The sequence below is a fragment of the Triturus cristatus genome, chromosome 2_2, assembly GCF_964204655.1.
Source record: "Triturus cristatus chromosome 2_2, aTriCri1.1, whole genome shotgun sequence".
Taxonomy (NCBI): domain Eukaryota; kingdom Metazoa; phylum Chordata; class Amphibia; order Caudata; family Salamandridae; genus Triturus; species Triturus cristatus.
This window is the reverse complement of record NC_140582.1, coordinates 575,023,626-575,051,288: the sequence shown is the minus strand read 5'-3', so window position 1 is coordinate 575,051,288 and position 27,663 is coordinate 575,023,626. Positions and strand designations below refer to the sequence as shown.

General features: G+C 40.6%; 1 protein-coding gene across 1 annotated transcript in view; it reads left to right on the top strand.

The window, feature by feature from the left end:
- GASK1B (golgi associated kinase 1B) overlaps positions 1–27,663 on the top strand; it is a 157,865-nt gene that overhangs the window by 74,392 nt on the left and 55,810 nt on the right. The window contains exon 2 of the mRNA XM_085641725.1: positions 21,698–21,912. Coding sequence (XP_085497851.1) covers positions 21,698–21,912 — 215 coding nt within the window. The remainder of the gene's footprint in view (positions 1–21,697; positions 21,913–27,663) is intronic.

Here is a 27,663-nt window from a genome sequence, read left to right as displayed (position 1 = left end):
AGGCAGGAAGTGGAAGGAAGAAACGGCAGGAAGCGTGCAGGCAAAATAAGGATCAAAAACAAAAAGTAAGCAAGGAACCAAATATCAAAGTAAAATAGACAGAAAAGGCAACTATCAAATATCAAAATGTACCCAAGCAGAATACCGGCAGCGAAAATCAGTGGCAGCAAGCGCTGCGAGGGGAGCAGACTTGAGGACCTGCTTAATGGGGTCGAACTGCAACCCCGATTAAGTATGTCCTGGCAGGTGGGAGGCGGGCAACAGGAAGGAGAAACAGCGGGAAACATGCACGCAAATCAAGGAACAAAAACAGAAATTAAGCAAGGAACCAAATATCCAAATAAAATAGATATAAAGACAACTACTAAATACCAAAATGTACATGAACAGAATACTGGCAGCGACAATCAGTGGCAGCAAGGGCAGTGAGGGGGAGCAGACACCAGGAGCTGCTAAGTGGGAAGCTTTTATGTGTTAGAATTGCTGCCCAGCTGCAACTCTTGCTATGTCCCACATAGTAACCTCTATCATAGCCAATTCTATCAAGAAAGGAGGATTTATTGCCCAGAAGTTGAGTCTCCTGCAATATCAGCACAGCAGGTGTGTGGCACTTGGGAAACCTGAAGACTGCTCCCCTGTTAATTCAGTTATTTAACCCATTAACATTCCAGATAATTAGTGGAAAAGTATGCATAATTCTAACTCCAACAATAATGCTAAATTAAGTAAAAATTCAGTGCAATATGAATTACCCCCTTTGGAGCCAAAAATTGTGTTGAGATACATTTTTGCTGTCTTGATAAGTAGTAGGGGTAAAATAAGTAGAGGTAGCCCTACCTGTATCCCTACACATAAGGATTAAGCCCAGGGCTCACCCCCAGGGAGCTTTGCCATAAAGTCACTATGAGCATTATCCCCTTCGATTTAGGAACTTTGGGCCGATGGTGATCTGTGCATTAGGCTCGATCCCTGGAATCAGTCTCTTCCCTGGCAGCTATCCTCGGCTTCCGAGGAGTCTGGAGATCCCCGATTTGCACCACTCTGCTTTCATGAGACCTTCTGCATCTCTCCTATTTACTCTCTATACAGCTCAGTGGTGACTTGGGATCCGCCTGAGTGATTCCATTGGTGGTATCGTATTGTATTTGAGGGTTCTCTGTTCTGTTGACCAGTCCCGGGCAGATTCAGGAGAGTCAAAAAAGAAGGATTTTGAGTCCAAGAGCACTTTGAGCCTTGCTGGGTATATAATAATTTATTTGAGTTTCCTAGCTCGGAGTTACTGTTTGACAGCATTGAAGGGCTTTCTTTACTGTTGCACATGAACATGAACATCATAATGCCCTTGATTGGAACTGCAGTGTTTTGGCAACCCGGGCAACCCCGATGATCACATCTCTGTCTCTATAATTCAATATTTTAGCAATCATAAGGCGGTGAGTGGGTCACTCTAGGTGATCTTTGCACCAGGGATCTATATGTCAACAGATCCCAAACAGGCATCCATGAGGTTATCCAGGATGCTAGAAACTCATTTAAATCTAAGCCTTCTGCATCTTCAAGGAAGCCTATGAAGTGGAGATTGCTCATTTGTGCCCTGTTTACGGTGGACTAGGATTTTGTTCAACACCACGAGCCACGATACTGTGGTTTTGAGTGTTTGGACTTTATTCTCCAATTCAGACATACATCCTTTGACTTTCCCAAATCTGTCCGCCACATTTCGCATGTCCTGGTGGAGCATGGAGACATCTAAGTCCACTTCTCCAGTCTTGGTCTCTTTACCACTCTAGAGGCTTGGATAGCTTGTAGGATGGCACTTGTTTTGGTACAGGCAGAGAGGCACTGACACAGACCACCATCGTTAGGGGACCATGGGAGTCCAGATGTTAGGGCAGTGACTTTATTGATCTTTGTGCTTGTGAGGTGGGGGACATATTATGCTCCTTTCCCAGATGAACTCTTGTGCCCTCCATGTCTCACCGGTCCAGGAAAACAGCCACCCTCAATTTTGCTAGGCCAGTAATACAAGAAGCAGGTCGCTCACCGGACATGGCTCTTAGATTATGGAGTGCCACTCAAGCATTGGCCTGCAGGTCCTTTATTTCCTGGAGTCCTCTCGAGGTTCAAAGGGCACTGTTCGCCTCCGAGGGCACAGTCGAGCATCTCTCACTGGAGCCCCAAAACCACTCTTCCCACCACAGCTCAGGGGGTGAACACCACTAGTTCTTCTGTCAAGTTAATGGCTGATACCTCCCCACACTCTTCTCCCAGTCCAAATAGACCCCACACTCTGCCATGGGCTGGCGAGTGTCAAATCACTGACGATATACTCTTAAGATCGGGGCCCCAGTCAGCTTGTTTATCTGATCCCTTGGTTAAGTACAAGCAACACAAGCAGCTGGGAGGGTAGGATCCAAATCCCTCCAAAATATAGAGTGTGTGTCTGTGGAGTAGCACAGTTAGTATTGAGGGGTGGTGGAGAGGCCCGGCTACAACTTCTGGGGGTCCTCTTCTTGAAGTCTCACGAGATCACGTTATCCGCCCATGGATGATCTGGCAAGGGAAGGAGAGCTTGCATACCCTGGGCAGGACCCAGCCTCCAAGAGGTGTGCACCGCGCAGGCCTCCCTGTGCTAGTCCAGTGCTCCACCAGATATGATGCAACCCTTTGGGCCCCAGCCCTGCCGTAATCCGCCACCTGGGGATCAGGCCTCCGATGGAGATAGACGCAGCCCAATTCCCATAGACCAAGGGACCTTCCCCAGCCTGCCTTTCCCGGTTTAAGTCTACTTTGGCTGTGTAACATCGTCTCTGTGGGGGGGTTCAATTGATTGGCCACGCCGTAGGTCTTTGTGCCACATAAGATAAGTGGGACCATTGACATTCTCCAGCACCGCCACTCAGCTTAGCTTGCCACATTGCTGGTCTTTTCCCACTCCTAACTGAAGGTTGGCAAGGACACTCCCAACCCCTCAGTCTCCGGCTGAAGCTGCCCTCAGGAACAGTCCCTGGTGCCATGTAGCAATAATGTCGAGTCCCCCCCACCACTCCGCCTCACTTCAGAAGACTTTCCAGCCAGTCAGGTGTTACGGGGAGCCGGAGACTTTTATCGTGCTAGGGCTTAGGGATCAGGTCGCAGGGCAGACAACCACTGCAGCAGCCTTCTCCTTGTCAAATCTTCACTGGGGAGCCACTCAGGGGCATCTTTAATGCTGCAATATTGTGCTTGGGGGCCATAAAGTAACCCCATGTTTTCCTATGGAACAGTCAGTCTTGCTACAGTGAAAATAGCTTTTGTGGCCGTTTCACTGTAAGGACATGTTTAACATTAAATTCCTACATGTCCTACTTTTAAATACCATGCATTGTGCCTTATGGGCAATAAGGCCTAGATAAAGGTGGCTTGTACGTATTTGAAAGGAAGGTATTGACATGTCATAAAGGGTTATGTTGACAGGTCAACTTTGCAGTTCAAAACTGCAACAGCGAAGCTACAAATGGTAGGCCTGCAGTCATGTTTGCACTTTTACTGTAGTGGGTGGCACAATAGGTGCTGCCGTCCACTACTGATATTTAACTTACGGGCCCTGGGTTCACATTGTACTATATAATATGGACTTACATGTATGATAAATGTACCGTATTGGGGTAGCCAATTTCACCATATTAAAAGGGGAGCACCGGTACTTTATCACTGGTTAGCAGGGCTAAAGTGCACAGAGTTCTACAGCCAGGAAAAATATATGGTCCTGCAAAAGCCGAAAATTCCAGGGTCTCATGCAGGAAGGGCAAATATCCTACACAGGTAACCTGTTTTTAGTGCACTGAATAACAAACTAACAGATATGTTGAACCAAAGAACTAATAAAATTACACATTGTAATGTGCTGTTCAAATTACTATTTTTCCATTTCAATCTGCACATCAAGCAGCCGGGCAAAGCCCTGTGGATTTAACCCTAAAATAAATGCACACTCGCAAGTTAGGGTAGGGAAAGTTTTCATAAGTATGACCCATTGTTGGACTATTGAGAATGCATAGGTTAATCATAACCTAAATGTTGTTGTTTCCTGCTCAGACAGCCTGCTTGCTGCCAGCACTTGATTGCGATGCAGTGAATCATCAAAAAAAATACCCTAACTTGAACTGACTGGGAAAAAAGAAACATGTGATCAACATATGCAAAAACGCCACAAAAAAGTAAAGAATTAACTGGAAGGCTCAGTTATGTTTCAACCCAGCGTGACTAGACCCGGCCGCCCACTGTCCCCTTCTCCGTGCAGTCTTGCAATGGAACCATTCATTAGTAAGATGAAGAAAAACATGCAACGACGGGCATCAAGCGCGGGCCCAGCACTCGTGATCCCTCTTCCAATGCAAATGATATATGGTTCTGTTATAACATGTTACCCTACGGCACGGAGTTTATCACAGTTACTTGGATGCCAGTTTATTTAGAAATGACTGTAAGACTTTGAATTTATTTGTCTGATCAAACAGGAGCAAAAGACTAGGCATGAAGACAAGGGCACAGTGTGAAAATGTTGTGTGGCACAGCTCCACTGGCAGTACCATGGAGCACATCATATGCCCACCATGAGCTAAAGCTCCCTTCCCCCAAATGTGGGAGCCCTACTCCTTGTCGCACCACCCAAGAAGCTACACTAACCAAGCGTGGCAGTGGTGGCCTGGAGGGGTGCAGTAGGAAATTTAAAAAGGTACACGTAGGGTAATGATGCACAGCAGACCCCTCGTTATGGCTGCACAGACACTATAGACATCATCAAATGTGAGGTTACTTATTTTGTGGAGAAAAAAAATCAATCTTTCACTGTAGTCAGGTGATAATTCCACATCCTGTCAGAGAAATCCCTAAGTACAGGAGATTGGGTTGGTAAGAGCAGTGGAAGGTATCTAGGGACCTTCTATAGTGGAACTTGAAGAATCGATTATTCTTAAGAAAGTTGCTAAACTTAGACGGGCGAGAAGAATGTGTTTGCCTTCCACCAGGCTCCAGGCACCAGAATGGGAGCCTTAGGACAAGCTAGAGATGAATGGCACTGCAGTGGGATCCTGCTGTGTAGAATGTACACGGGATCTGTGGTGCAATGTGTGGGTACACAAAACATGGAGCTCAGTGGCACTCCAGGCATACTAGGCAATGGCAGTGTTTCACAGGTCACCCCAGTGCGGTGACAGAGCTGCCCTCACCAAGCGACTTCCCTCTCACCTGTAGTCTGGGACTGGATGCAGGTACACCAGCCCTGGAAGAGGGTAGTCAGTGCACAGAAAAGCAGCAGTGACAGGAGGAACTGGCCTGAATATGAAACCGGAAACCGGCATGTTTATGGGTCTGTGCTTTAAAAGGAACAACTGAGTGAAATCTCCATTTTACACCTTTTTGTTGGCTAATAAACGGCTCCCCGCGACCTGGAAATAGCTTAACCCGATCCCCGAGTGCCAAAGGTTACTGTGCCGTGGTGGCAAATGAGCGACCGTTGAACTGACAGGCCTGGGCCATTGCCTGTATCTTGGCTAATGCAAGTTTCTCAGCAGACCACTGAGACAATATCTAGCACAATGCTACACCCCACATACAATATTAATATTTTTAGGTCGAGCATTCGAGACCTCTTGTATATAATTTAGTATATACTTATGTGTGTATGTACTTTGTGGGCTCTGGAGATCAGCCCTAGGACTTGTCTGCTTCCGCTTGGAGACTTTTTTTCTGTTCAACTGCCACTATTTAACTGTCTTGATAGGAAACGACCAGCAGAGGTCAGTAAAATACCAGAATTGCTTTCTGCTGAGGGACTTTCTTTTTTTAATTTTTCTGGCAACTGCCTCTATTTAACTTTCTTGAAAGAAAACGACCTGCAGAGGTCAGTAAAATACCAGAATATCTTTAGCATTCTTTAGATTACATTCCATAGAAATTGTCTTCCACGAGCACCTGCAGACAATAATATTTCTTTCAAATCTTGTACTTTCAGTTATTACCGAAGGCCCTGCTTTTATATTAAAAACAGAGCTTTGGACAATACCATTTCCCGCTGAAAGGCCACGCAGTTTGGAACTCACTATCCCTCCTTGTTAAAGAACAGTAGATGTTTCAGCACCCAGGCTAATCTGCTGCATAGCTAAATACATATAAGGTCCCAAAGGCGAGACCTATTACATTGCATATGCTTGTTTCATACTGTACTTCGTACCCCCCACACACTTCCATGCTCTGTAGATAATCCATATTACTATTACCTTGTATTTTGGTACTCAGATTACCAACCTTGGAAGAATGAAAGGCTGAGTTGGCATTGCTAGAATTAATAATCAGGACTACAGAGCTTAATGTTTGTTAGAGGAGAGCTTTTAACTCACTCAGAGGGACGTCTGCAACACACTGCAGAATGTCCAGAAGGTTCCCCAAGGATTCTACATAATAGCATGAATGGGAGGTAGAATCAGGGGCTATGATCCAAGTACAGGGAGAACCCCCAAATGTGTGCTTATCGTCCGAAACAAGAGTAAGGGTTCACGCGGTACTTAAACAGAGACAATAAAAAGTGGCAACCAGAAAATGTAGGGATATGGAAAAGGAACATATGGGAAAATAAAGATTCGATTTCAGGCTGGCTTTTTTGCATGGTGTCATTCGACATTTTCGCATCATATTTTATCTGGCAAGGGAATAATGCTACCACACTACTGTGGAAATGCTTCCTTTTATGTCTAAAACTAAATTAAGGCCTAGGCGTATCCTTTAATTCCCTGATGTGGTTCCAGTTCTCTCTGCTACATTTGCCTTGGTCCCTTGGCGATGCTGCCAATCCAGTGGCAGGCAATGAGTCCTATGAGGATGATCAAATTTACTGACATTCCATGAATCACCCGGCTGCAAATAGCAATGAAAGGTCCTCGTGAACGGCAGAGCATCAACAGAACCTCACGTGCACCCTGTAGCTCCCGCACCTCATGGAAAGAGGAAACAGACTCATTAAAAGAAATGCAGGCTTGTGTCCAAAGGGAACAGCTTTTTAACTGATTTCATATACTGCATTAGGATTTTAATTTAAAAGCTAAACTATTAAGGAATTGGCATAAAATAAACAAACAAACTTGCCTCTTCCTCCCTAAACTCTGCTTTACCAGCTCTACTTAGCTTTACTTACTTACTATTTACTTAGATGAAATACTTGTGATAGAAGATCTGAACAAATAAGAATCCTCAACATCTAAGGACCGAAATCCATTTAGGTAGAACGTAGGCCACAATATATGCAGTCCAAACTGAAAGGCCTGCGTTTTGAATCCCTCACTTGTCACCCCTTAGATTTTCCATTGTGCATGATAATGTGAATTGTCAATTTACTGAAAAGCAAAAACTGCACTAAACATGCACCTTCAAGTGGGAAGCATTATAACTCGCACTGCTCCACTATTGTTGATACTAGGGATGTACATTGTTTACATTTTTAAACCCTTAACGGAGATTTATTTATCCAAAAATATATTATTCTACTTCCGGAAACTTGGTGAAGAAAGGATTATGATTGAGATGGAGTCAAGTATTTTAACAGGGGCGAACCCTCTGGCAGGCAAGTTAGGTTGCATCCCATCAAAATAAACGTAAGTACTAGCTTTATGGCAACAGAATGTCTAGTGAGAATGACAATACTGATTGAATTTGAAGATTCTCAGTCACGTTTCAGCTAGATTGTTGTGTTAAATCTTAACAAAATGCAGAAACATAGTTTCGATTCAGAACTGCCAGGTCTGAAATCTCGTCCTTTAATTCTGTGGGATAAACTACAAGGGACTCATGGATAATTGAATGTTATTTAAATGTAATATTATCTCTCCAAGAATCGTATGATATGACTGGTGAATTGTTACATACTCCATGATCCATGTAACTGACCAATTTCCTTAGGATAACCGGTAGGCAAAACATTTGAATTTCGAAATGCCAAATAAGCAATTGACTATAAATTTTTATCTCCAGAATTTTTTTGACTAGTATTTCTGTTTAGAAGATTATGATTCCAGTGGCCATCTATGTCTAAATGTATATATTGAAATTCTTGGGCAGAATTGTATCATGTATATCCCTGATTTTGGAGATTGAATATCCTAATCATCTCTGAACAAGATACTCATGAAATTAACTAATCTTCAAAATTAAATATAAAAATATTTTGGGCTGTACCTGGGTCTGTCCGAAATATTGATAATGCAGGTAGCAAATTGTCTTAAAATTAAACCTAAGGTATTGAAACGAAGACTTGTGTCTCAATGTAAACATTTACCTAAAAATCCATAGTTTGACAAGGAATGTAAATGACTTAAAAGAGAGTGAAATATTGCAGTACAGGCCTAAATAAAGGTGTGGACCAATAAAAATGTTCTGCTGTTCAAGGCAAAAGACAAAATATACAACACAAGAAAGAGACTTGAGTGTGTTTGCAGCCAACTAGGTCCTATTAGGTTTATTTGGCTTCTCCTGTTTGTGGGTTATCAAAAGATTTGTGGGTCATCAAAAGATTTTGAGAGGTCGTCTCATCCTCAACTTATCAAGGCATGCTTCATCATTTGACGACCTCTCACACCGGGTTAGGAGCAATGCCAACCCGGTGGACTCGACTGAGGAAAGCTAATCTAGCCCTGGGAGTTCTCATAAATCTAAACTCAGGACAGTACAGTCGGTCCTGTTTTTATGTTAAGAGTGAGTATAAAATATACCTAGAGGTATACGCCCAGCATTATTTTATACGACGAGTACCTCCGGTATGTTTAAAAATACTTTAAAAAGTGGTCATATAGCGAAATACAATTTCACTATATGACCACTTTTTCACTTTTTTACAACTCTGTAAAAGACAAAATATATCATTAAATCATGGGAGATAAAAGGGCGTTTCTAACAAAAAATGGGAGGATATATTAAATGTAATTTGAACATTTTAATTTTCATTTAAATGGTTTGATTATCTCTCAATGGAATATGATGTCTCTAGTTTACCAGCTCGAGTTGATCAATCGATCATTCATGAGGTTTTGCTGGAATCAATTAGTATTGATTTAATTCTGATTCTAACTCAAGTCACAGTCCCAGACTGTATACTAGCTTATATATTTCGAATAACTTGTGATTGGTAGGCCAGAATACTATATTACCTAATTATTGTTAATTGGAACATTCTCCTTTCATGTTAGAGGGCAGAAGTTAAACCCTTCTTTAAAAAGGGGACAGAATAATCCAGCGTGCTACAGAATGAAATCGGTCATGGATATGGCTTCAAACTTTTTTTCTAAATTGTACTCATGTGACTTACTGATTGAATTTTGGAAAACAATAATTCCAACTGAACAGAGAGGCTTCCAACCTTCTTAGTCAATCATGAACCATTCTTTTGTGATGTGGTAGTTGCCAGGCAATCGATGGAGCCTAAGTGATTCTTATTCAGTTGCTTTGTCAATTTTAAAGTGGTATTTGGCTCAAATGACTGGTCTTGCTTGTGTTGTAAATTAGACAGAGTGATGAACTATCCCATGAGGTGTATTATCAATCATCCAGTTATTGCATTCTGAAAATTGTTATGGGTGGAAATAGCTCCAAATGGTAAATTGCCTAAGGAAATCCCAGTAAGAAACAAGCATTGGCATAGCCAATAGGTCTCGCCTTTGGGACCTTATAAGTGTTTAGCCATGCAACAGTTGCATAACTAAATACTTATAAGGTCCCAAAAGCGAGACCTATTGGCTATGCCAAGCGGCCTGCGGCTGCAAGAGTGATCGCGATCAAACATCAAAGCGGCCGTGTGGCCGTGAAAGTGAAAGTAATCGCGGAAAAGCGCGGCGCGCGCTCCCGCGCACATGCACTGTAGCTCTAGGCTGGTCTGATAGCACTTTTTGGAGCCCTCTCAATAAGTCTCGCCAGAGCAGCGCCTGTGCTGGGTCAGGCGAGACCTAAAAACCTAAATAAAGGATGCCTTCTTTCGCCTCCTACACTGTTTTGCCTATTGTTGGTGGACTTACCACCTACAATTACTCAATCAAACTTTTTCTCACCAAAAGTGGGATGATTCCATATAGATTCTCCCCTTTTTTGCTGGTGATGTTGCTGTTGTTGACCAGATTCTGATCAGTCTCCAAAGAAAAATGAATGCTTTATATTTCTACTGCAGGGCAAATAAATAACCATTTGTACTGATAAACCCAAAGTAAAGTGTTTTGAGAAAAATTTATCTGCTTACTTTTGGTTAGTTAAGTGGTATAAAACTTGAAGTCGTTAATGGTTATTAGTATTTGCGACTGACATTCTCAAAGAACCAATCTTGTGCATCACAATGGCAAAAAATGGGTTTAAAAGCACGTTGTGTTAGTTTGCTTTAACAAATTGAAGGAGTTTATTTCACTAAGTCTACTTATGCAAGCTATTGCATGAAAGAATATCCCAATCTTTATTATACAGGTCTACAATTTTAATATTACACAGCTCTCACCCTTTGGTAGATTTGGAGGGTAAAATAGTAAGGAGAGTCTTGTGCCTTACATATTCTGCAATGATTTCATCTATTAGGGTAGAATTAGGTTTATGTTTGTGGTCCCGTTTTGGAAAGGATTGTGTTTAAAAATGTATTTACTCATTTACAGGACGCTGAATGTAATACATTTGTAAAATTTGACTGATGGGGATTCTGAATGGAAACTGCTATGCATGTTTGGATACATACAAAAACTCCAAGCATTATTTTAATAGATTCCATTTCATAGGTGTGTAGGAAAAAATATCACACACAAGCAGGTATTGCAGCAAAATCCATATAAAGATTGACTATATTTAAATTTAAAATTGTCAGTTTCATTAACAAGAGCTAATTTTGGTTCACTAGATCTTTTTAACTATTTAGTCCTTTTTCCTTACCCGGTAATGCAGGATGCTGTATTTGGAATGTGGTTTGGCATTAATATTGGCTGACGATTAAAAAGTTTAATGCCATTAAAATGGCAAGCATTAGAAAATGTATACGTTTTTAAAGTAGCCACTTTTTCTGAACACATTTGAAATTTGACTGTAGTTTATTTTTAAAATATTGCAAATATTTCAGACTATTATTTACAAAAATATGTCTGGTCTTCTCGCCAGTCTGCAAGGAAGTTGGTGTGGGAAATGATATTTCAAGATGTGGTGTTTGCCTTAGGTAATTTTATATGAACATTGAATGGTTTTGTTGTATGATATGTATTTCATTTTATGATTGACTGTGTTTTGAAGTTTTACTCAATGAAACATACAAATATATATTGTAATCAATTTCACACTCTATTTAGGTCATATTTTAAACAGGGAGTACTATGGCTAGTTTACACAGTTTATAATTGTGTAAACAATAAATATGAAAGCCAAGAAATGCAAATTGAATTGAATTGAATTGAAAAAAAGAACAGAGCATGAAAAATGAGACCCACGGATACTCATCAGGTCAGTAGTGATTACATAATCACTGCTGGCCTACTGTGTCATAATGTCCTGGGTTTAACACATACAGACACCTTGCCTGCCTGATCAAAAAAACTCAGATTATCTCCAGAAGCCATCCATACTTACACAGCAAATCAAGTTATGGGAATTGCCACTCAATTGTTCCACCGCCCTCCATTTGACACATGCACAATACACCCAGCTCAATGATACTGAAACACACAGCATATGCACCAACAGCATAATTCTGTAACATGCAATGGAAAAGTTGCACACAGCATTTAATGACCTGCCCAGTCATCTCCCTCTTCCTTATTGGTAGAACATTAATTGTAGGTGCACTCACCCTAACTGTTTGTCATATAGAGACAAACACGAAGCCCTTAATTGACTATGAATTACCAGAAACATTTGAACACACTTTGAAAATATTGTTTTGCAACAAGATTCAACCTTCCAGAAATCCTACAAAGTAAAACAGGTAATTTTCAGGTACAGTGGAACAAATGATGTACGCATTTACTACTGTGATGAATGTGTTTACACAAGAGTGGGAAGCAATGGAAGACATTCTGGTCACAGAGTGACTGTATCATAACAAGGATAGTTCACCTCAGAGAAATATCAGGCAAGACTCAGAAGGTATATAACAAGTAGCTTTTTATTTTGTTACAGGTACATTTGTAGAATAAATGCTCCACCCAACTGCTCATCGTCTCATTCTCTTACTCAGCTGCCAGTGTCAAATAGTGATATGTGCAACATTTAGTTTACATTATCCTAATAAAGAGGCAAGCAGTGGTGATGGAGAATTTGAGCCGTAGGATGGTTTTCCCCCTTAACATTTTGCCTACTTAGCTTCAATTTTTGCTGAGATTCATTTTTGTTGGCCTTAGTACTCTGTGCACTTTCCCACTACTAGCCAGTGCTAACATGATTGTTCTTGTGCTTGCTCCTCTAAACATGGTTTGATTGGCATATACCTAATTAGCATATTTAATTTACTTATAAGTCCCTTGTAAAGTAGTATTCCATATACCCAGGGCTTGTAATTTAAATGCTACCAGTGGGATTGCAGCACTTATTGTGCCACTCACTTAAGTAGCACCCTAAAACAGGTCCCAGGCCTGTAATTGCAACCTGAATGCAGGTTTAAACTACCATGTTGACTTGGCATTTAAACCCTCTTGCCAAACCTTAAGCTACCCTTTTATTACATATAAGTCACTCCTAAGATAGGTACTAGGTTAATCATAGGGCAGGGTGCTGTGTAATTAAATGGTTAGACATGTACTTTTAAGTTTATCATTTCCTGGTAGTGAAAAACTCCTAAATACGTTTTTCTCTACTGTAAGGCCTATCCCTACCATAGGATAACATTGTGGATTCCTTATAACATTTAATAAGCTGTAATTCCTAATTGGTAGCAGGTAGATATATCATGTTCGGTACCTATTAAGTTGTAGCAATAAACCCTCTTTAATGGTAAACTCAAATTTTTCATTACAATTTTGAAAATGCCACTTTTTTACAAAGTTGGTATTTTCCTGAACTTAGCCCTTTTGTGCCTGCAGCCTGTCTTGGGTCACATGACTGGGTGTATCTGAGAATTAGACTTAGTGAATTCCTCCCAGACAGTCACACAGAACAGACAAGGATTAGGTGTGCCTCAATGGGCCGTCAACTTGCAAAACGGGTGATGGGGCTATGCTGAGCACAGTCCCACTTGCACCTGAATATCCAGGGGTCTGCCTTGACACAAAGGGCCTAATGACCCTGTATTGTCACTTCAGCCAACTTGGAGCCCGGGCAGAGGAGTCAGGAAAATCCATGCACTTCAAATAACCTTTGCAGAAGCTTCTCTCATCCTCCAGAAGAAGGGCACCAGGGTATAAAAATAGGACCTCAGACCCACTCTTCAGTTATCTACTGGACCTGCAGAAGGACTTTCAGAGGACTGCCTGCTGCTGTGCACTCTGCCAAACTACTGCTGTATCTGGAAGGACTGTTTTGCTTCCTGGAGCCTGCCTTGAACCCTCAGAGGCCAGCCCTGCAGTTGAGCCCTGCATCTTCATGTGCACCCAGGACTACCAGAAGTTACTCCAAAGGCTATTTTGCTGGCCTACTGTTCAGACCCACATGAACATAGCCCACACCTGCACCCACCCTGAGTGAGGTCTGAACCCCCAAGAGGTGTCCCACCAGTCTTGCACCCTTGATTGTGGTGCTAAATGTGCCCATAAGGCCAAAAAACAAAACTGAGGACTTAGGGCCTGCTTTAGATCTTGGCAGGACCACGGCTGAGTGGGCTTTTTTTGCAGTCTTCCTGCCCACCTACCTGTCAGTCCGCCTGCCCGATTTAGATGCTGAAGTTCAATGTGTGAGAAGACCGCCATCGGTCCCGCCGACTCTGCCAGGACTCCACTTCCTGCCCCTTTGTGGGGTGGGATGCAGCAGGTGGTGGTGGGACTCCAGCCAGGTTTCCCGCCATTGGTATTTGGTTCTGGCTTGTTTCGAAGGGAATTTTGACAGGAATACTCCCTACTTCGAGTCAGCAGAAAGGGATGAGAAGGGGTAAAAACTCACCTTTTTTCGGGGTACAGGCTGCGATTTGCTCTTCTTCACCTTCATCCAGGTCTCCCCATCCTTGGGCACCTTGACCGCGACAGACCGGCAGCCCATTTTGACAGACTAGAAGGTAAGTGTATGTGATGGGTGCGGGTATACATTGGATGGTGTGTGTATGTTGGCTGGGTGGAGACATGGGGTTACTGCACCACAGTCACCCCCTGTCAGTACTCCACCGACAGGACACCGCTAGTCCAACAGGAACATCCAAATCTGCTCGGCAGGACCCTGCCATCAGGACAGCAATGGCGGGCGGTTGCCCAGCACAGAAGACCGCCACTGCTGCGGTTTTCTGTGTATTAAGTATACATCTAAATAGGGCAGGTGGACTGCCGTCAGCTCAGTATTGTTTCTGAGACCGCCGTCACGGTGGGCCGGCAGGAAGACCGCCAAGATCTAAATCAGGCCCTTAGACATATTTTGGCCCAAAAGTGCTCTGGGTGGAGGGGTAGGTTATTCCAGGGTTTGGCCGCGAGGTAGGAGAAGGATCGACCCCCTCCTCTGGCTTGACAGACGCATGGGACGTGAGCAAGGGCTAGATGGGTTGGGCGGAGTGTTCTGGTGGGCTTGAGGAAGTGGCAGTTGGGGGTTAATGTAGGCTGGTCCTATGTTGTGGAGGGCCTTGAACATGTGGGTTAGTAGTTTGAAGTGGTATCTCTTCATGATGGGGAGCCAGTGGAGGTCTCCAAGGTAGGGGGTTATGCTTGCCCGTCTTGGGAAATCCAGTTTGAGTCTGGTTGTTGTGTTTTGGACGGTCTGGAGTTGTTTCAGTAGTTGGGTTGCGATTCCAGCATAAAGTGTGTTCCCGTAGTCCAGTCGGCTGGTGATGAAGGCCTATGTTACTGTTTTCCTAGTGATGGGTGGGATTACACATTCGGAGGATATGGAAACTTGAGGAGGTTACTGAGTTCACCTGGCGACAATCCGCCCTCGGACACCTCCTAGCCCCGCTGAATGTAACCTTCTCAGACACTTTTTCTCAGAATTTCTTCCAAGTCCAAAGGTAAGCGCTGACCGGGCCAAATCCACTTCTTGTATCCGAACCACGCTCCATCGCATTTACGAGTTTGACCGGGTCTTGCACAACTAGATTTCTGTGGTTGGTGCTTTGAACTTTTAGGTGCTTTTTTTCACTAAAACCCTTAAAAATTCATAACTCTGATTCTACAGATTACATATTTGTCGTTTAGGTGTCAAATAATTTATTGAAATGTAATGTATTTTTCTAAAGTGGTTTGGAATTTTTTTTGTGTTTTGTTTTCACTTGATTACTGTTTGTGTGCTGCATAAATACTTTACACATTGCCTCTAAGTTAAGCCTGACTGCTTTTTGTGCTAAGCTTCTCAGGTTTAAGCACAGGCAAATTTAGTGTCTTATTCTTGATCACCCTGCAAGGTATTGTGGCTGTTGCTTGACCAGGGCTCACACCCCTGTAACCAATAACCCAATTTCTCACAGGGGAACAAACAAGTTATTAATAATTAATAACATAACACATCTCCATACTTTAAGCAAAACAAACTACACACAACACAACACTACATTTACAAACATATAGAAAGTGCAACAATGTGGAGACGCGCGAGCGCGCGATTCAAGATGGCCGCCACCCGGTGAGCTCCTCCGCGTTTTCGCCCGTTTTTCCATTTAAAACGACGATTATCTGTCAGAATTTTGCTTAAAAAGAGGTCGCTGTTAACATCATAGGCTTACCAGCTTTGTGAAGCGATTTTGGGCCTTTTTGATCGTGGGAAGTCGTGTCTCTGGCTCCCTGGTTCCTGCTCCGAGCTCTGCATTGAGGTACAGCCTGGTTAGTCTGTCAGGGGGGCGGAGCATACTTCAGGAAAGGGCCTGGCTTGGGCCTAGCCACACCCCTAGCCCAGTTTAGCTGCTGCACCAGTATTTTTGAGGATTGCTTTCCATCTTTTCGTTCTTTTTACTCATAATCTTTTCATTTTTATTCAAAATTCATTATTTTTTCTCAAAAATGGATAATAAAAATCCCCTCAACAATAAAAGAAAACAGCAGATTTCACCGCCCCCAATAAAATCAAAAGTGGTGGAGTCATCTGAACCTTCGCTTTCTTTAATTTTGGAGGAAATTCAGGCTCTTCGTGCGAATACAGAAACTATTGCGACTGAAATAAAAAATGTACGAAAGGAAATGGCGAGCATGTCGATGAAAATTTCAGACAACTCAATTAAAATTCAGGACAATAAAGTTAAAGTCGACGCTTTTACTCCACTTGTGGCGAAAATATCACCTCTGTGCTCACAACTTCTGGACATGGAAAATCGCAATAGACAATACAACCTTCGCATATTTAATTTACCAGAAGAGGTTGAGGGATCTAACTGTCGACTATACTTAGAAAACTTAATTCCTGGTCTTTTAAATGTCAAATTTCCAGAAAAATTTGAAATTGATAAGGCTCATAGAATTCCTTCACGTCGCAATCCTCAACATACCAAGCCTAGACAAATGATATTTAAAGTTCTCCGTCATCATCATTTGGTTATAATCAGAAAAGCAGCTAGAGAGATTCCTTCATTGATGGTCAATGGTCACAAAATCTTTATTCATCAAGATTTTGCCAAGGAAACTGTTGCAACGCGTAAGGGATTTACTGATCTTCGCCCACGATTGAGAAGCCTTGGATACCAATATGGCCTTTTTGATCCTTCAACTATGCGCATTTGGAAAGATAATTTTTCAAAATCCTTTCAGCGTCCTGAAGATCTGCGACAATTTCTGGATCAACAAATACAGCAAACTATGGACACTCAGGGTCCTACCACTTGATTTTTGCCTGTATGATCTTCTTTGACAGAGTTATATAACTCATAATATTTTGGGCTCCAGCGGTTCTGGCCATGCTTGTAAAGCGTGTGTGCGTCCCAATGTTCATATTTATGTATTTTGTTTGTCTTTTTTGCTATATTTTATTTCTTCCATTCCCTTTTGTGTGTTTTGGAGCTACTTTCTTCTTCACATTTGTGTCTTTTTCTGACCTTATTCTTCCTAACCCTTCTCTCGTTTTTATTTTGTCATGGCTAATATTAAAGTAGTGTCACTGAATGTTAAAGGTTTACGCCATCCTGTGAAACGTACAAAAAATTTGGATTATTTGGGTAGTTGCAAAGCTGATTTTTGTTTTTTACAAGAAACTCATATAGATGATAACATTTTAAACTATATGAAGAAAAAATGGGTTGACAATATTGTTTCTTCTCCTGCTAATGGCAAGAAAAATGGTGTAGCTATATTATGTGCGAAAAAAGCGCATTGCCAAGTTTTGAGCAAAATTACAGATACGGATGGCAGATATTTAATTGTTAAGGTTAAAGTTCATGATTCTATCTTATTTTTATTAAATGTTTAGGGCCCTACTGCAGACGACCCTGTTTTTTGGTCTACTCTTTCAACGGAGGTTGTAAAAATTGGTAATGTACCTTTAATTGTTGCAGGTGATTTTAATGTCATATCTGATCCTTTATTAGATAGATTATCTCGTACTAAATTCCACCCCCCTAAGGTTTATTTTGCTTTTAAATTATTTCTTCAAACCACTAAGTTAGTTGATATTTGGCGTTTACACTTCCCTACAGAAAAATGTTTTACTTTTTTTTCTAACCCACATAGTTCTCATTCTAGGATCGATTACATATTAGTTTCGAAGCAGCTGATCAACTATGTTAGTAACCCTAAGATTGGCAACATTGACGTCTCTGACCATGCTATGGTTTCTTGTAATTTAAATTTAAATTCCACCTTTACTAACCAGCCTAGATGGAGAATGAATTCTGGTATAGCTCTCAATGAACTTAATAAACCAAAGCTCCTCTCTGCCATTCATGATTTTTTTCAATTTAATCCTGAAGGTACTACATCATTGGTTAATAGATGGGATGCTTTTAAAGCTTATATTAGAGGGGTTACTATTTCTATTATGGCTCACGAAAATAAGATTTTTAATGCCAGTATTAAAAAGCTAGAAAAGCAAATAGCGGAAAATGAACGACTTTTTATTTCGTCTAATGACCCTCAATATAGAAGTAAGTTGCAAAAGCTTCGATATGAATTTAATACAATTCTTAGTAAAAGAGCTGGCGTTCAGATTTCTAAGGCCAAAGCTAAATTTAGTTTTAATGCAAACAGATCTGGAAGATTGTTAGCGAATTATTTACGTATCAAAAAAGATAAAACTCAAATCACTTCTATTCACGGATCCAATGGTAAAATTGCTTTATCTCATAAAGATATTGTGAATGAATTTTTGGATTTTTACTCTAAGTTATATGATAAACCTGATTTTCATAATGACTCTTTAGTTGATTCTTTTTTATCTTCATGTGGTCTACCTAATATTTCTCCATCAGATAAAATGGGGCTTGACTCTCCAATTACTAAGGATGAAATTTTAGCCGCTATAAAATCTCTTTAAAAAAACAAATCTCCGGGTCCCGATGGTATCCCGGCGGAGTTTTAAAAAGAGTTTCAATCCCATCTTTTACCCTTATTATTTCAACTTTTTACAACATTTGGCTCTACGGGAATTACTTCAGGATCCTTTACTGAAGCTTTAATTATCGTTCTTCCCAAACCTGATAAAGACCCAACCCTTGTATCTAATTATCGCCCTATCTCTTTAATTAATCAAGATTGTAAATTATATGCCAAAATATTAGCCACACGATTATCCCCTGTACTAGATTCTATTATACATTCGGATCAATCTGGTTTTATGAAAAATAGACACTCTGGAAATAATACAAGAACTTTATTACATGTCATTGAACAGGGTCATACGTTAACTACTCCTGCAGGAATTATGGCTCTGGATGCTGAAAAAGCCTTTGATAAATTGCATTGGCAATTTTTATTTCATGCTTTATCATCATTTAACTTTGGCGATAATTTTATTCGTATGATTTCAGCTCTATATTGTGCTCCTACTGCTCGTCTATTTATTAATGGCCAAGTTTCAAATCAATTTTCCCTCTTTAGAGGTACTAGACAAGGATGTCCCCTTTCCCCGCTTTTGTTTTTAATTGGCATTGAACCCTTCCTTACAGCTATAAGAAAATGTGATAACATTAAAGGAATTATTATTAATGAGATTATTATTAAAACTTTAGCGTATGCTGATGATGTACTTTTGTTTATTAGTGACCCCTTATCCTCATTTCCTTCTTTATTAGAGATTATAACAAAATATTCTATGGTGTCTGGTTACAAATTAAACACTAATAAAACTGAATTTTTCCCTTTAAACATTTATTGTACTCCTGATATGATACCTATGAATGAAATTGTTTGGCAGAAGACTAAATTAAAATATCTTGGTATTTTATTTTCCTCATCCATAAAATCTACAATGACTTTAAACTGTAATTTTGTCTTAGATTATATTAAAGATAAAACGTCTAAATGGTCATCACTGCATCTTTCCTGGTGGGGTAGACTGGAATCTATTAAAATGAATATTGCTCCAAAAATTTTTTATACTCTTTCCATGATTCCTACTCAATTCCCATTAAAATTTTATAAAGATATTGATAAACTTCTCTCCAAATTTCTTTGGAATAACAAATCACCTCGCATTAGTTATAAAAAATTAAAAATGTCTAAATGTAATGCTGGATTTGGTATCCCAGATTTTTTTCTTTATCACAAAGCTTTTATTTTAAAACAAAGTGCCATATGGTTTATTCTTTCTCCTTTACATAATCCACCTTCTTGGCTCCAAATTGAAAAATCTATTGTAAAGCCGTTCCCATTACCAACTCTGGTAACTATGTCTAACAACTCATCATTTTTTCATAAATCTATCATTCTCAAATCCACTAAAATGGTTTTTAATGATCTAGATTCCATTTTTCTATACCCCACGTATAACACTGTTGAATTATCATTATGGTATAGCAATATCATTAAATTAAATAGGAACATTAGATTTTGGTTTTCATGGATTAAAGCGGGTATTTATTATCTTAAAGACATTTATTCCAACAATAACTTTATACCGTTTGAGGATCTACAAACAGGGTTTGGTTTAACTCAATCTGATCTTATTAAATATGAATATTTAATTAATTCAATTTTAGATTCCTTTCCACAAGCTATTCCGACTAGTGTTACAGCGGACCTATCCGTGTATATTCAAACTATATCGTTGAAAGCTAATGGTGTCTCCATTTTCTATAAAAAATTATCTAACACTCTAGGAAGTAACATAACGATGATTGCAACCTTCTGGAATAATGAACTTTCACTTACATTGTCTAATGATTCATGGGAAATTATATGGCTTAGAAATATTTCTGGTTGGTTACCTGTCTCACTTTATCAAACCAATTCCTATATTTTATTTAATTCTTTATGGACTCCATTACGTTTATTCCAAGCTAAACTCCTTCAATCTGACATTTGTTGGCATTGTAAATTACATCCTGGTTCGTTACGACATATGCTTTTTGATTGTCCTTTAATTGCAAAATTCTGGAAAGAAGTTTGGGATGTTATTAAGAAGTTGTTAAATATCCAGGAAGACTTATCATATAAAATGTTAATTTGCAAATCAGTTACATTATCACAATCTCTAAGTAATCTTGAATGTAGGCTTTTTGATTTTTTGATTTCTGCTGCGTTAAAATCTATTACCTTTTGCTGGAAAGATGTTTCTAAGTTATCAGTTCATGCTTGGTGGTCTTGGGTTATCTTTACAAGAAGAGGTGCTCAATTATCTTTGTCTGGGGTTAATCATAATCCTATTTCCTATCATTCTTTTTGGATTCCTGTTGATATCTATTTTGCATCTTAGGGGTATATTTATGTATTGTAATGCTTTTTACGATTTTTATATTATTTATTATGTCATAGTAGCTCTATTTATTGCTTACACAATATTTGGTATTAGATGTTTCCCTTCCCCCCCTCCTTTTAAGTTTATAAGAATATGACTATTTTCTTTTCTATTGAAATGAATTCGATAATGATTTTGTACGCATTGTATTAGATATTTTAGTTTATTATTACTCTTTTTTGTATGTCTATGTTGTTGCTGTTCATTATAAAATTTCAATAAAATATTTTGAACACAAAAAAAAGAAAGTGCAAAAATGTAAATGACACGAATCAACAGTCAAAAATGGTGAATCGATAATCGACAACTACAGAATAGACACACCAAATCATCGAAAAATATAACCATAATGAAGAGCATATTGTCAACCCTACTCAGTATCAGATGGCACTTCTCCAAAAAGTCAATATAAATCAAATGTGAAAGAATCCTACATTTACTAAAGCATAGCAAACACCGTGATAATACTTAACGTATCCTTCTACATCTCATATAACTTGATTGCTTCATTGAAATAACATTCTGGGTTAAGTTATTAAACTTGTCTTCTACACTGTTATGTCAGATTAGATCTTATTATAGAGGAGTTGTGAACATTTAAATATCAAAGAGCAGACGCTGCTGTAGTAATTTACCTGTAAGTAATGTAATATATATTCATTTTCTGCCCCTGAAGCATCTGTCTCTTCTGCTAAACAATCTCATTTCTTTATCCTAGATGGCCACCCATGTCCGGTTGTCCTCTGGGATTCCTCTTTGTTGCTGACAGATAATGAAACCCAGTCATCAATCCGAATAGACTGGGCAACTTATCAGCATTTACTGAAGCAGAAATGCTGGCAGAATGGCAAGGTCCCCAAGTCTGAATCAGGGTGCAAGGATATTCATCACCATGAATGGTCCAAGATGGCCCTCTTTGATTTTCTTCTGCAGGTACGTTCATGATGGTGCTGTTTTCTTAAAGTCATAAGCTCGGTGTACATACGTCACACATTAGAATGTTACAGGGATTATGTAGTGGTCACCAATGTACTGCAAGTCATCGAGCTGTATGTCCATGTAGTTGAAGTAGAACTAGTAACATATATCCTTTAAGCTCACAGCTCAACTGATGTAGAAGTAGTGTGTGTATATATTGTGCAGGCCATCAGAAAAGCTCTGTAGTTCAAACAGATGAGTATTGATTTTCCCCTCAATTGCTGTATTACATCTTAGTTTCTGAAGTATGAAGTTATGTGATATTTATAGACCTTTTAAATTGGCAGCAACACTAACATATCTCACAGAAAGTTAAACAATAAGTTGATGGGTTCAATCGCTGATCCATTCTTAGTCAGTAATCATTAAACAGGGCTGTTTTCCAGGCCACGGTGTCTTTGCTCAGTGTGTCACTGCTGACAACGACCAACTTTACGTACATCAGCCTTGGTTCTGGTTCAAGCCCTAACTGCCATGCTAAGTGCCATCTCTTCGAGAATATTAGCAACCCCAGAACAGTTTCTGCCTTGTTGGGTCACATCTGTAAGGTGCAGCTTAATTCCAGTGTCACTGCCAGCCCGTGATCCACATCAAACCAGGACAGGCTTGATTGAATTCACCATTTTCTGTGACAGAAACTGCTTGCATCTGCATTTGTGCATCAAATGCTATATTGGTCCCGCTGCAATCCACATTTCACCACTGTGTTTAGGTATTCATCCAGACAGCTGTCTGCCAGAGCTCATGTCATCAATACACACACAAATACATAATGGGCTATGGCTCAGCCCCTTCAGCTATTGGCTTTTTGGTCAGCACCCTTTAGCCATTGCTTGATTGAAGTATCTGTCACTTTTTGATGAGCCTACAGGAATATTGTACAATTATATATTTTGCACATATGATTTGAAAGCGTTCCAGTTTGGCATCGCAGTGCATAATGAATGGGTATAGAAGTGAACTCGGGCATGGCTGTTTTCTATGCAGTCTGTGTTAAGGGCTACGCATGAAATGGATCAAAGTGGCACATATTTTATTCTCCTATCACATGCAGCAGGCTGTCAATATGTTTTGTGAAACTGGAAATGGGGATTCCTTTCTGAGCCTGAGCTCTTTATATCTGGTTGGTGTTAATGGCCTGCTTCAGAAACACAGCATGTCCATCTAATCCACCCACCAAAGCAGTTTGAGCCAGCAACAGACTTCCTAACAAATGAGTGCCTGATAGGCTCCTGGAAGGGTCCACATTTTGATATGGTGGTGCTCCCCATCCCAGTCTTCATTTGACTGTCGGAGCAATTGTCAGCTGTGGTACCCCCTGCAGGTATTCAAAGTCTGCCCTGGGCTTTGCTGCTCAAACTTGGCAACTTTGTGAGTATACTATCTCCTAGAAACATCCTGTCTTGCTTTGCAGCCTCAAACAACTCAATAATAGCTAACCCCGAAGAGCTGCACTGGTAGAGCTCAGGAAGTGGATGCAATGGTCCTATCCTAACTATGGTACCTTCCTGCCAGCCATACCATTCATTTTTGCAGGAAGGGCTTGTCAGTCAACAGGGTCTATGCTTATATACGCTGTGCTCACTGCAGTCTTCCTAGATTGCCTACTGTCTTGGTGGTTTTTCAGCTAGTTTGGTGTCCTAGCTTTTAACCATACCAGTGTTGAACCTTTTCTTTGAGTTCTGGTACATGTTTCCTTTTAATACTCCATTATGAAATCAAGAATACATGTACCAGAAGCCTAGGTGTTAAAAATGGGGTCATTGGTAGTGGTTTGCACCTTGTCCAAGTAGGGATCGCACTCTAGTCAGGGTAAGGGAGTCACACAGCTAAGATAACTCCTTCTCAGCTTGGTAGCTTGGCAGCTTGGCAGGAGCAGTCAGGCTTATCTCAGAGGCAATGTGTAAAGCATTTGTACATATACACTCAGTAACACAGTGCAAACACTACAAAACGAGTCCACACCAGTTTGGAAACATTGCCAATGTTTATCTGAATAAGACCAGACCAAAACCACAACAATCCAACATACACATATTAAAATATCACTTTTAAAAGAGTAAGCATGTTTAGTCCATAGAAATCAATTGATGCGTTTCTTTAAGCACAGAGTACCTTGGATGTATCAAAATTCAAAGACGAAACAGGCGGAAGAGAGGTGAGGTGCTGGAAAAGCAAAGCAATGCATCGGTTCCTTACTCCCAGTAGAGGTGATGTGTTGGTTCCTTACTGCTAATAAGGGGATATGATGCATCAGTTCCTTACTGCAGGGGAGGTGATGTGTCAGTTCCTTACTGGAAGAGGAGGTGATGTGTTGATTTCCCAACACGCAACCTCGGTTCCTTAGTGCTGGGCAACGTCATTTAAAAAAATCAGTGCCCAGGAAGGATGCATCGAACATCCAGACGTGCTGCGTTGATTCCACAGCGATTAAGCAGGCACTACTTCAGAATTGGAATGGTGTGTCATGGACTTCTGTGATGCAGTTTGCAAAACTCACGCTGCAGCGTTTCTTCTGACATGCTGCGACGTAAAGCTGGGGATGGAGACAGCTTTGTGTGAGGACAAGCACAGCCTTATTCAGGTGTCAATGATAACTCCTCCTGCCACTCTAGCTCAGGAAGCCCATCTGCCTGATGATGGCCCATCAGGATATGCAAGGCACACCACAGTACCCTTTGTGTGACTGTCTAGAGTGAATGCACAAGAACCAAACTGTCATCCTAACCCAGATGTGGGTTTACAGACAGGCAGGAGCACAGAATGGTTAAGCAAGAAAATGCCCACTTTATAAAAGTGGCATTTTAAAACACGCGAACAACTTCACCAGGATATGTACTTTTAAATTATGAGTTCAGAGACCCCAAACCTCTATCAGCTCCCAATGGGAAATTACACTTAAAAGATATTTGAAGGCAATCCCCATTTTACCCTACCCAGCACATGTCCTACCTTTAAAATACACTGTGCCCTGCCCTTGGGGCTACCTTGGGCCTACCTTAGGGGTGAATTACATGCATTAAAAGGGAAGGTTTGGGCCTGACAAGTGGGTGCACTTGCCAGGTCGAAAATGGCATTTTTAAACTGCTCTCACAGACACAGCAGTGGCAGGTCTGAGACATGTTTGCAGGGCTACTCATGTGGGTGGCACAATCAGTGTTACAGGCCCACTAGTAGCATTTGATTTACAGGTCCTGGGCACACAAGCTGCTCTTTACTAGGGGCTTATTAGTAAATTGAATATGCCAATCATGGATAAACTAATTACCAATACAATTTCGACAGAGATCATATGCACTTTATCCCTGGTTAGCAGTGGCAAAGTGCCCAGGATCCTGAAACCAGAAAAAGCAAAGTCAGAAAAAATAGAAGGCATAAGGCAAAATGTTTATGGATAAGCCCTTAAAAAGGGTCAGGTCCAACACAAGGCAAACACTTGAACTGGATAAGCTACTCATGGGTGGACTTTGGAATATTTTGGGCTGTGCCTGTGGAACTGCTCACCTGGAATCAGTCACTGACACTCTGACAGGAAAAAGAATCCCAAGCACACTCTATGGGCCAAATACCAGATCCTAGGAGAGGACAATCTGGGCACGAATCTCACACTCAACCAAGTAACTAATGTGGTCTTAACCTTATCTGAAAATACTTTCTCCTCCCATTGAATATTGTTTTGCTGCACCTAACCTTTGGACTGACCCATACACCATTAGAGTTCCTTTTTGGAATATACAGAATCACCAAAACTTTCCTGTACCTATCAAATGTACCTGCATGTTCTTAGAATATGCCATTCCGCAAAGTATCTTTGTACGCACTGTTGATGCTGTCTCTGCAATTGATCTGCTGAGGAGAGGCAGAAACAACCGTTCTCTGCTGAGTAGTATGACAGCAGAATGGCTTACGTGCATTATAGTTCCTGAGGGATCACAAACCCATACATCAGCAAACATCCCAGGTAATTAGTTACACCTGTAGTGATTTACTGTCTCATTCAATGAGCCCCAGTAAGCCTTATTGCCTGATTCACAACAATAGTGCTTTGAGTAAGTGTGACCCACTAATAGTCTCGATTTACTCCTGAATTCCAGCAGCAAGCCACAAATGCATTAGTAAGTCAGGAGAACGGCAGGTAGTACTTCAAAGCAAAATCATTGTGATTCAGGTCTTTGGAGTGGGAGGGTTAGAATAAAAGGAGCACCAGAAACAGAACAGGAGTGTGTTTGTAATGCATTTACGTTACTGCAGCGAGTAAACATCAAATGTCTCACATCAATTGTACTAACCCCTGCTGAACCGCTGGCATGTACTTCATTAATCAACATCACAAATTAAGTCTTCTTTTTACAATTACAGGTTCAGTCTGCTTTGTATGTATTAAAAGTCTATCATCAGTACTGGACTGGAGTGATGCTATATGCCTCTATATGTGGATCAAATTTCTCATATTTGTAGGATTTGTAAAAGATCCATGGAATACTCAAGGGGACCTTGTGAGTGTTGTAAGGAGACGTTTAAGTGCATCGGAGTAGAGTGGAGGACACTCAGATATAGTATAAGTGCTGGGGAAGAATATGAAGGAGCTGAGAGATGTTGCCCCATTTAGTAACTTGAAATCATGGGAAGCAGAAAGCCTGTGCAATTTCACATTTATTGCCAGAATGCCATTTGTTACATTGCTGCTTGTTCATCTTGAATAACGTGGAGAAACCACAACTGGAAATGATTTTTGTAAATGAATGAATACCCCAGCTGTGCGTAAGTGTTAATGGTTCAATGTTTATAGCAGCTTAGGTGACAAATGTTGCAGAGTCAAGTATCAATTACCCAAGGGAACCTTTCGTGCTGTTCCCACATCCAGCACATAATGATACACAAACATGCTAGGGAACCCAAGTAGCCATCCTCAGGATGCAGCCCAGGAAGCCATTATGTATTTTATGGAACTTCCCTAGATACCCCAAGAAAAAGGTCTCCTGTCAGTCTTTAGCAATAGCTGACTGAGTTCATAAGTATAGGGGAGTGAATATCCCCTTTGCAGTCAGCCTAAATTTGACAGCAAGTTACTCAGGTCCATTCATTGGTTGGGCTGCAGTACCTGCAAGTCTCTGAGTCCTTCATACCCAGACTTGTTGGGTGTGAGAAAACTGAGGCAGGGTTCAAGTAGACAAAAACAAGTGGTATTCATATCTGATAAATAGGTAGGCAAAGGGGGAATTCATATGGAAAGGAGTACGGTAATAACACGCCTAGATGTTTTGCCCATTACTGGGTTATTATATCAGAATAACCAGGTAATGACAAGGTAATATTGGACTGTACTGTTAATTCTGGGTGCAGAGTTAACATCCTTAGTGTGCTGCGTTACTTAGAACTAGCCCGTTATGCTCTTTTTACAATTGAATCATATTGAGGCAAATGGGAATAGCTAATGAGTGCAAATCTTGCTCCTTCACTGAACTAGGAGATGGAAAAAGTTCTTAAAATGTTTTACCTGTTTTCTGTACAAAACCGGGCACATTTTAGGTGAAGCAACCCCGTCCTGGGGGCGGATGGGCTGACCATACGAAGGTACCAGCGTTTCCAAGGTTTAATGGATAGAAGAAGCTAACCTAGGCTGAAAACTAAAGGAACCACTGACTTCAGGTGTTAAAATAGAATTAATTTTAGTATCTGATACAGACTTCTAGCTGCAGATTCCTT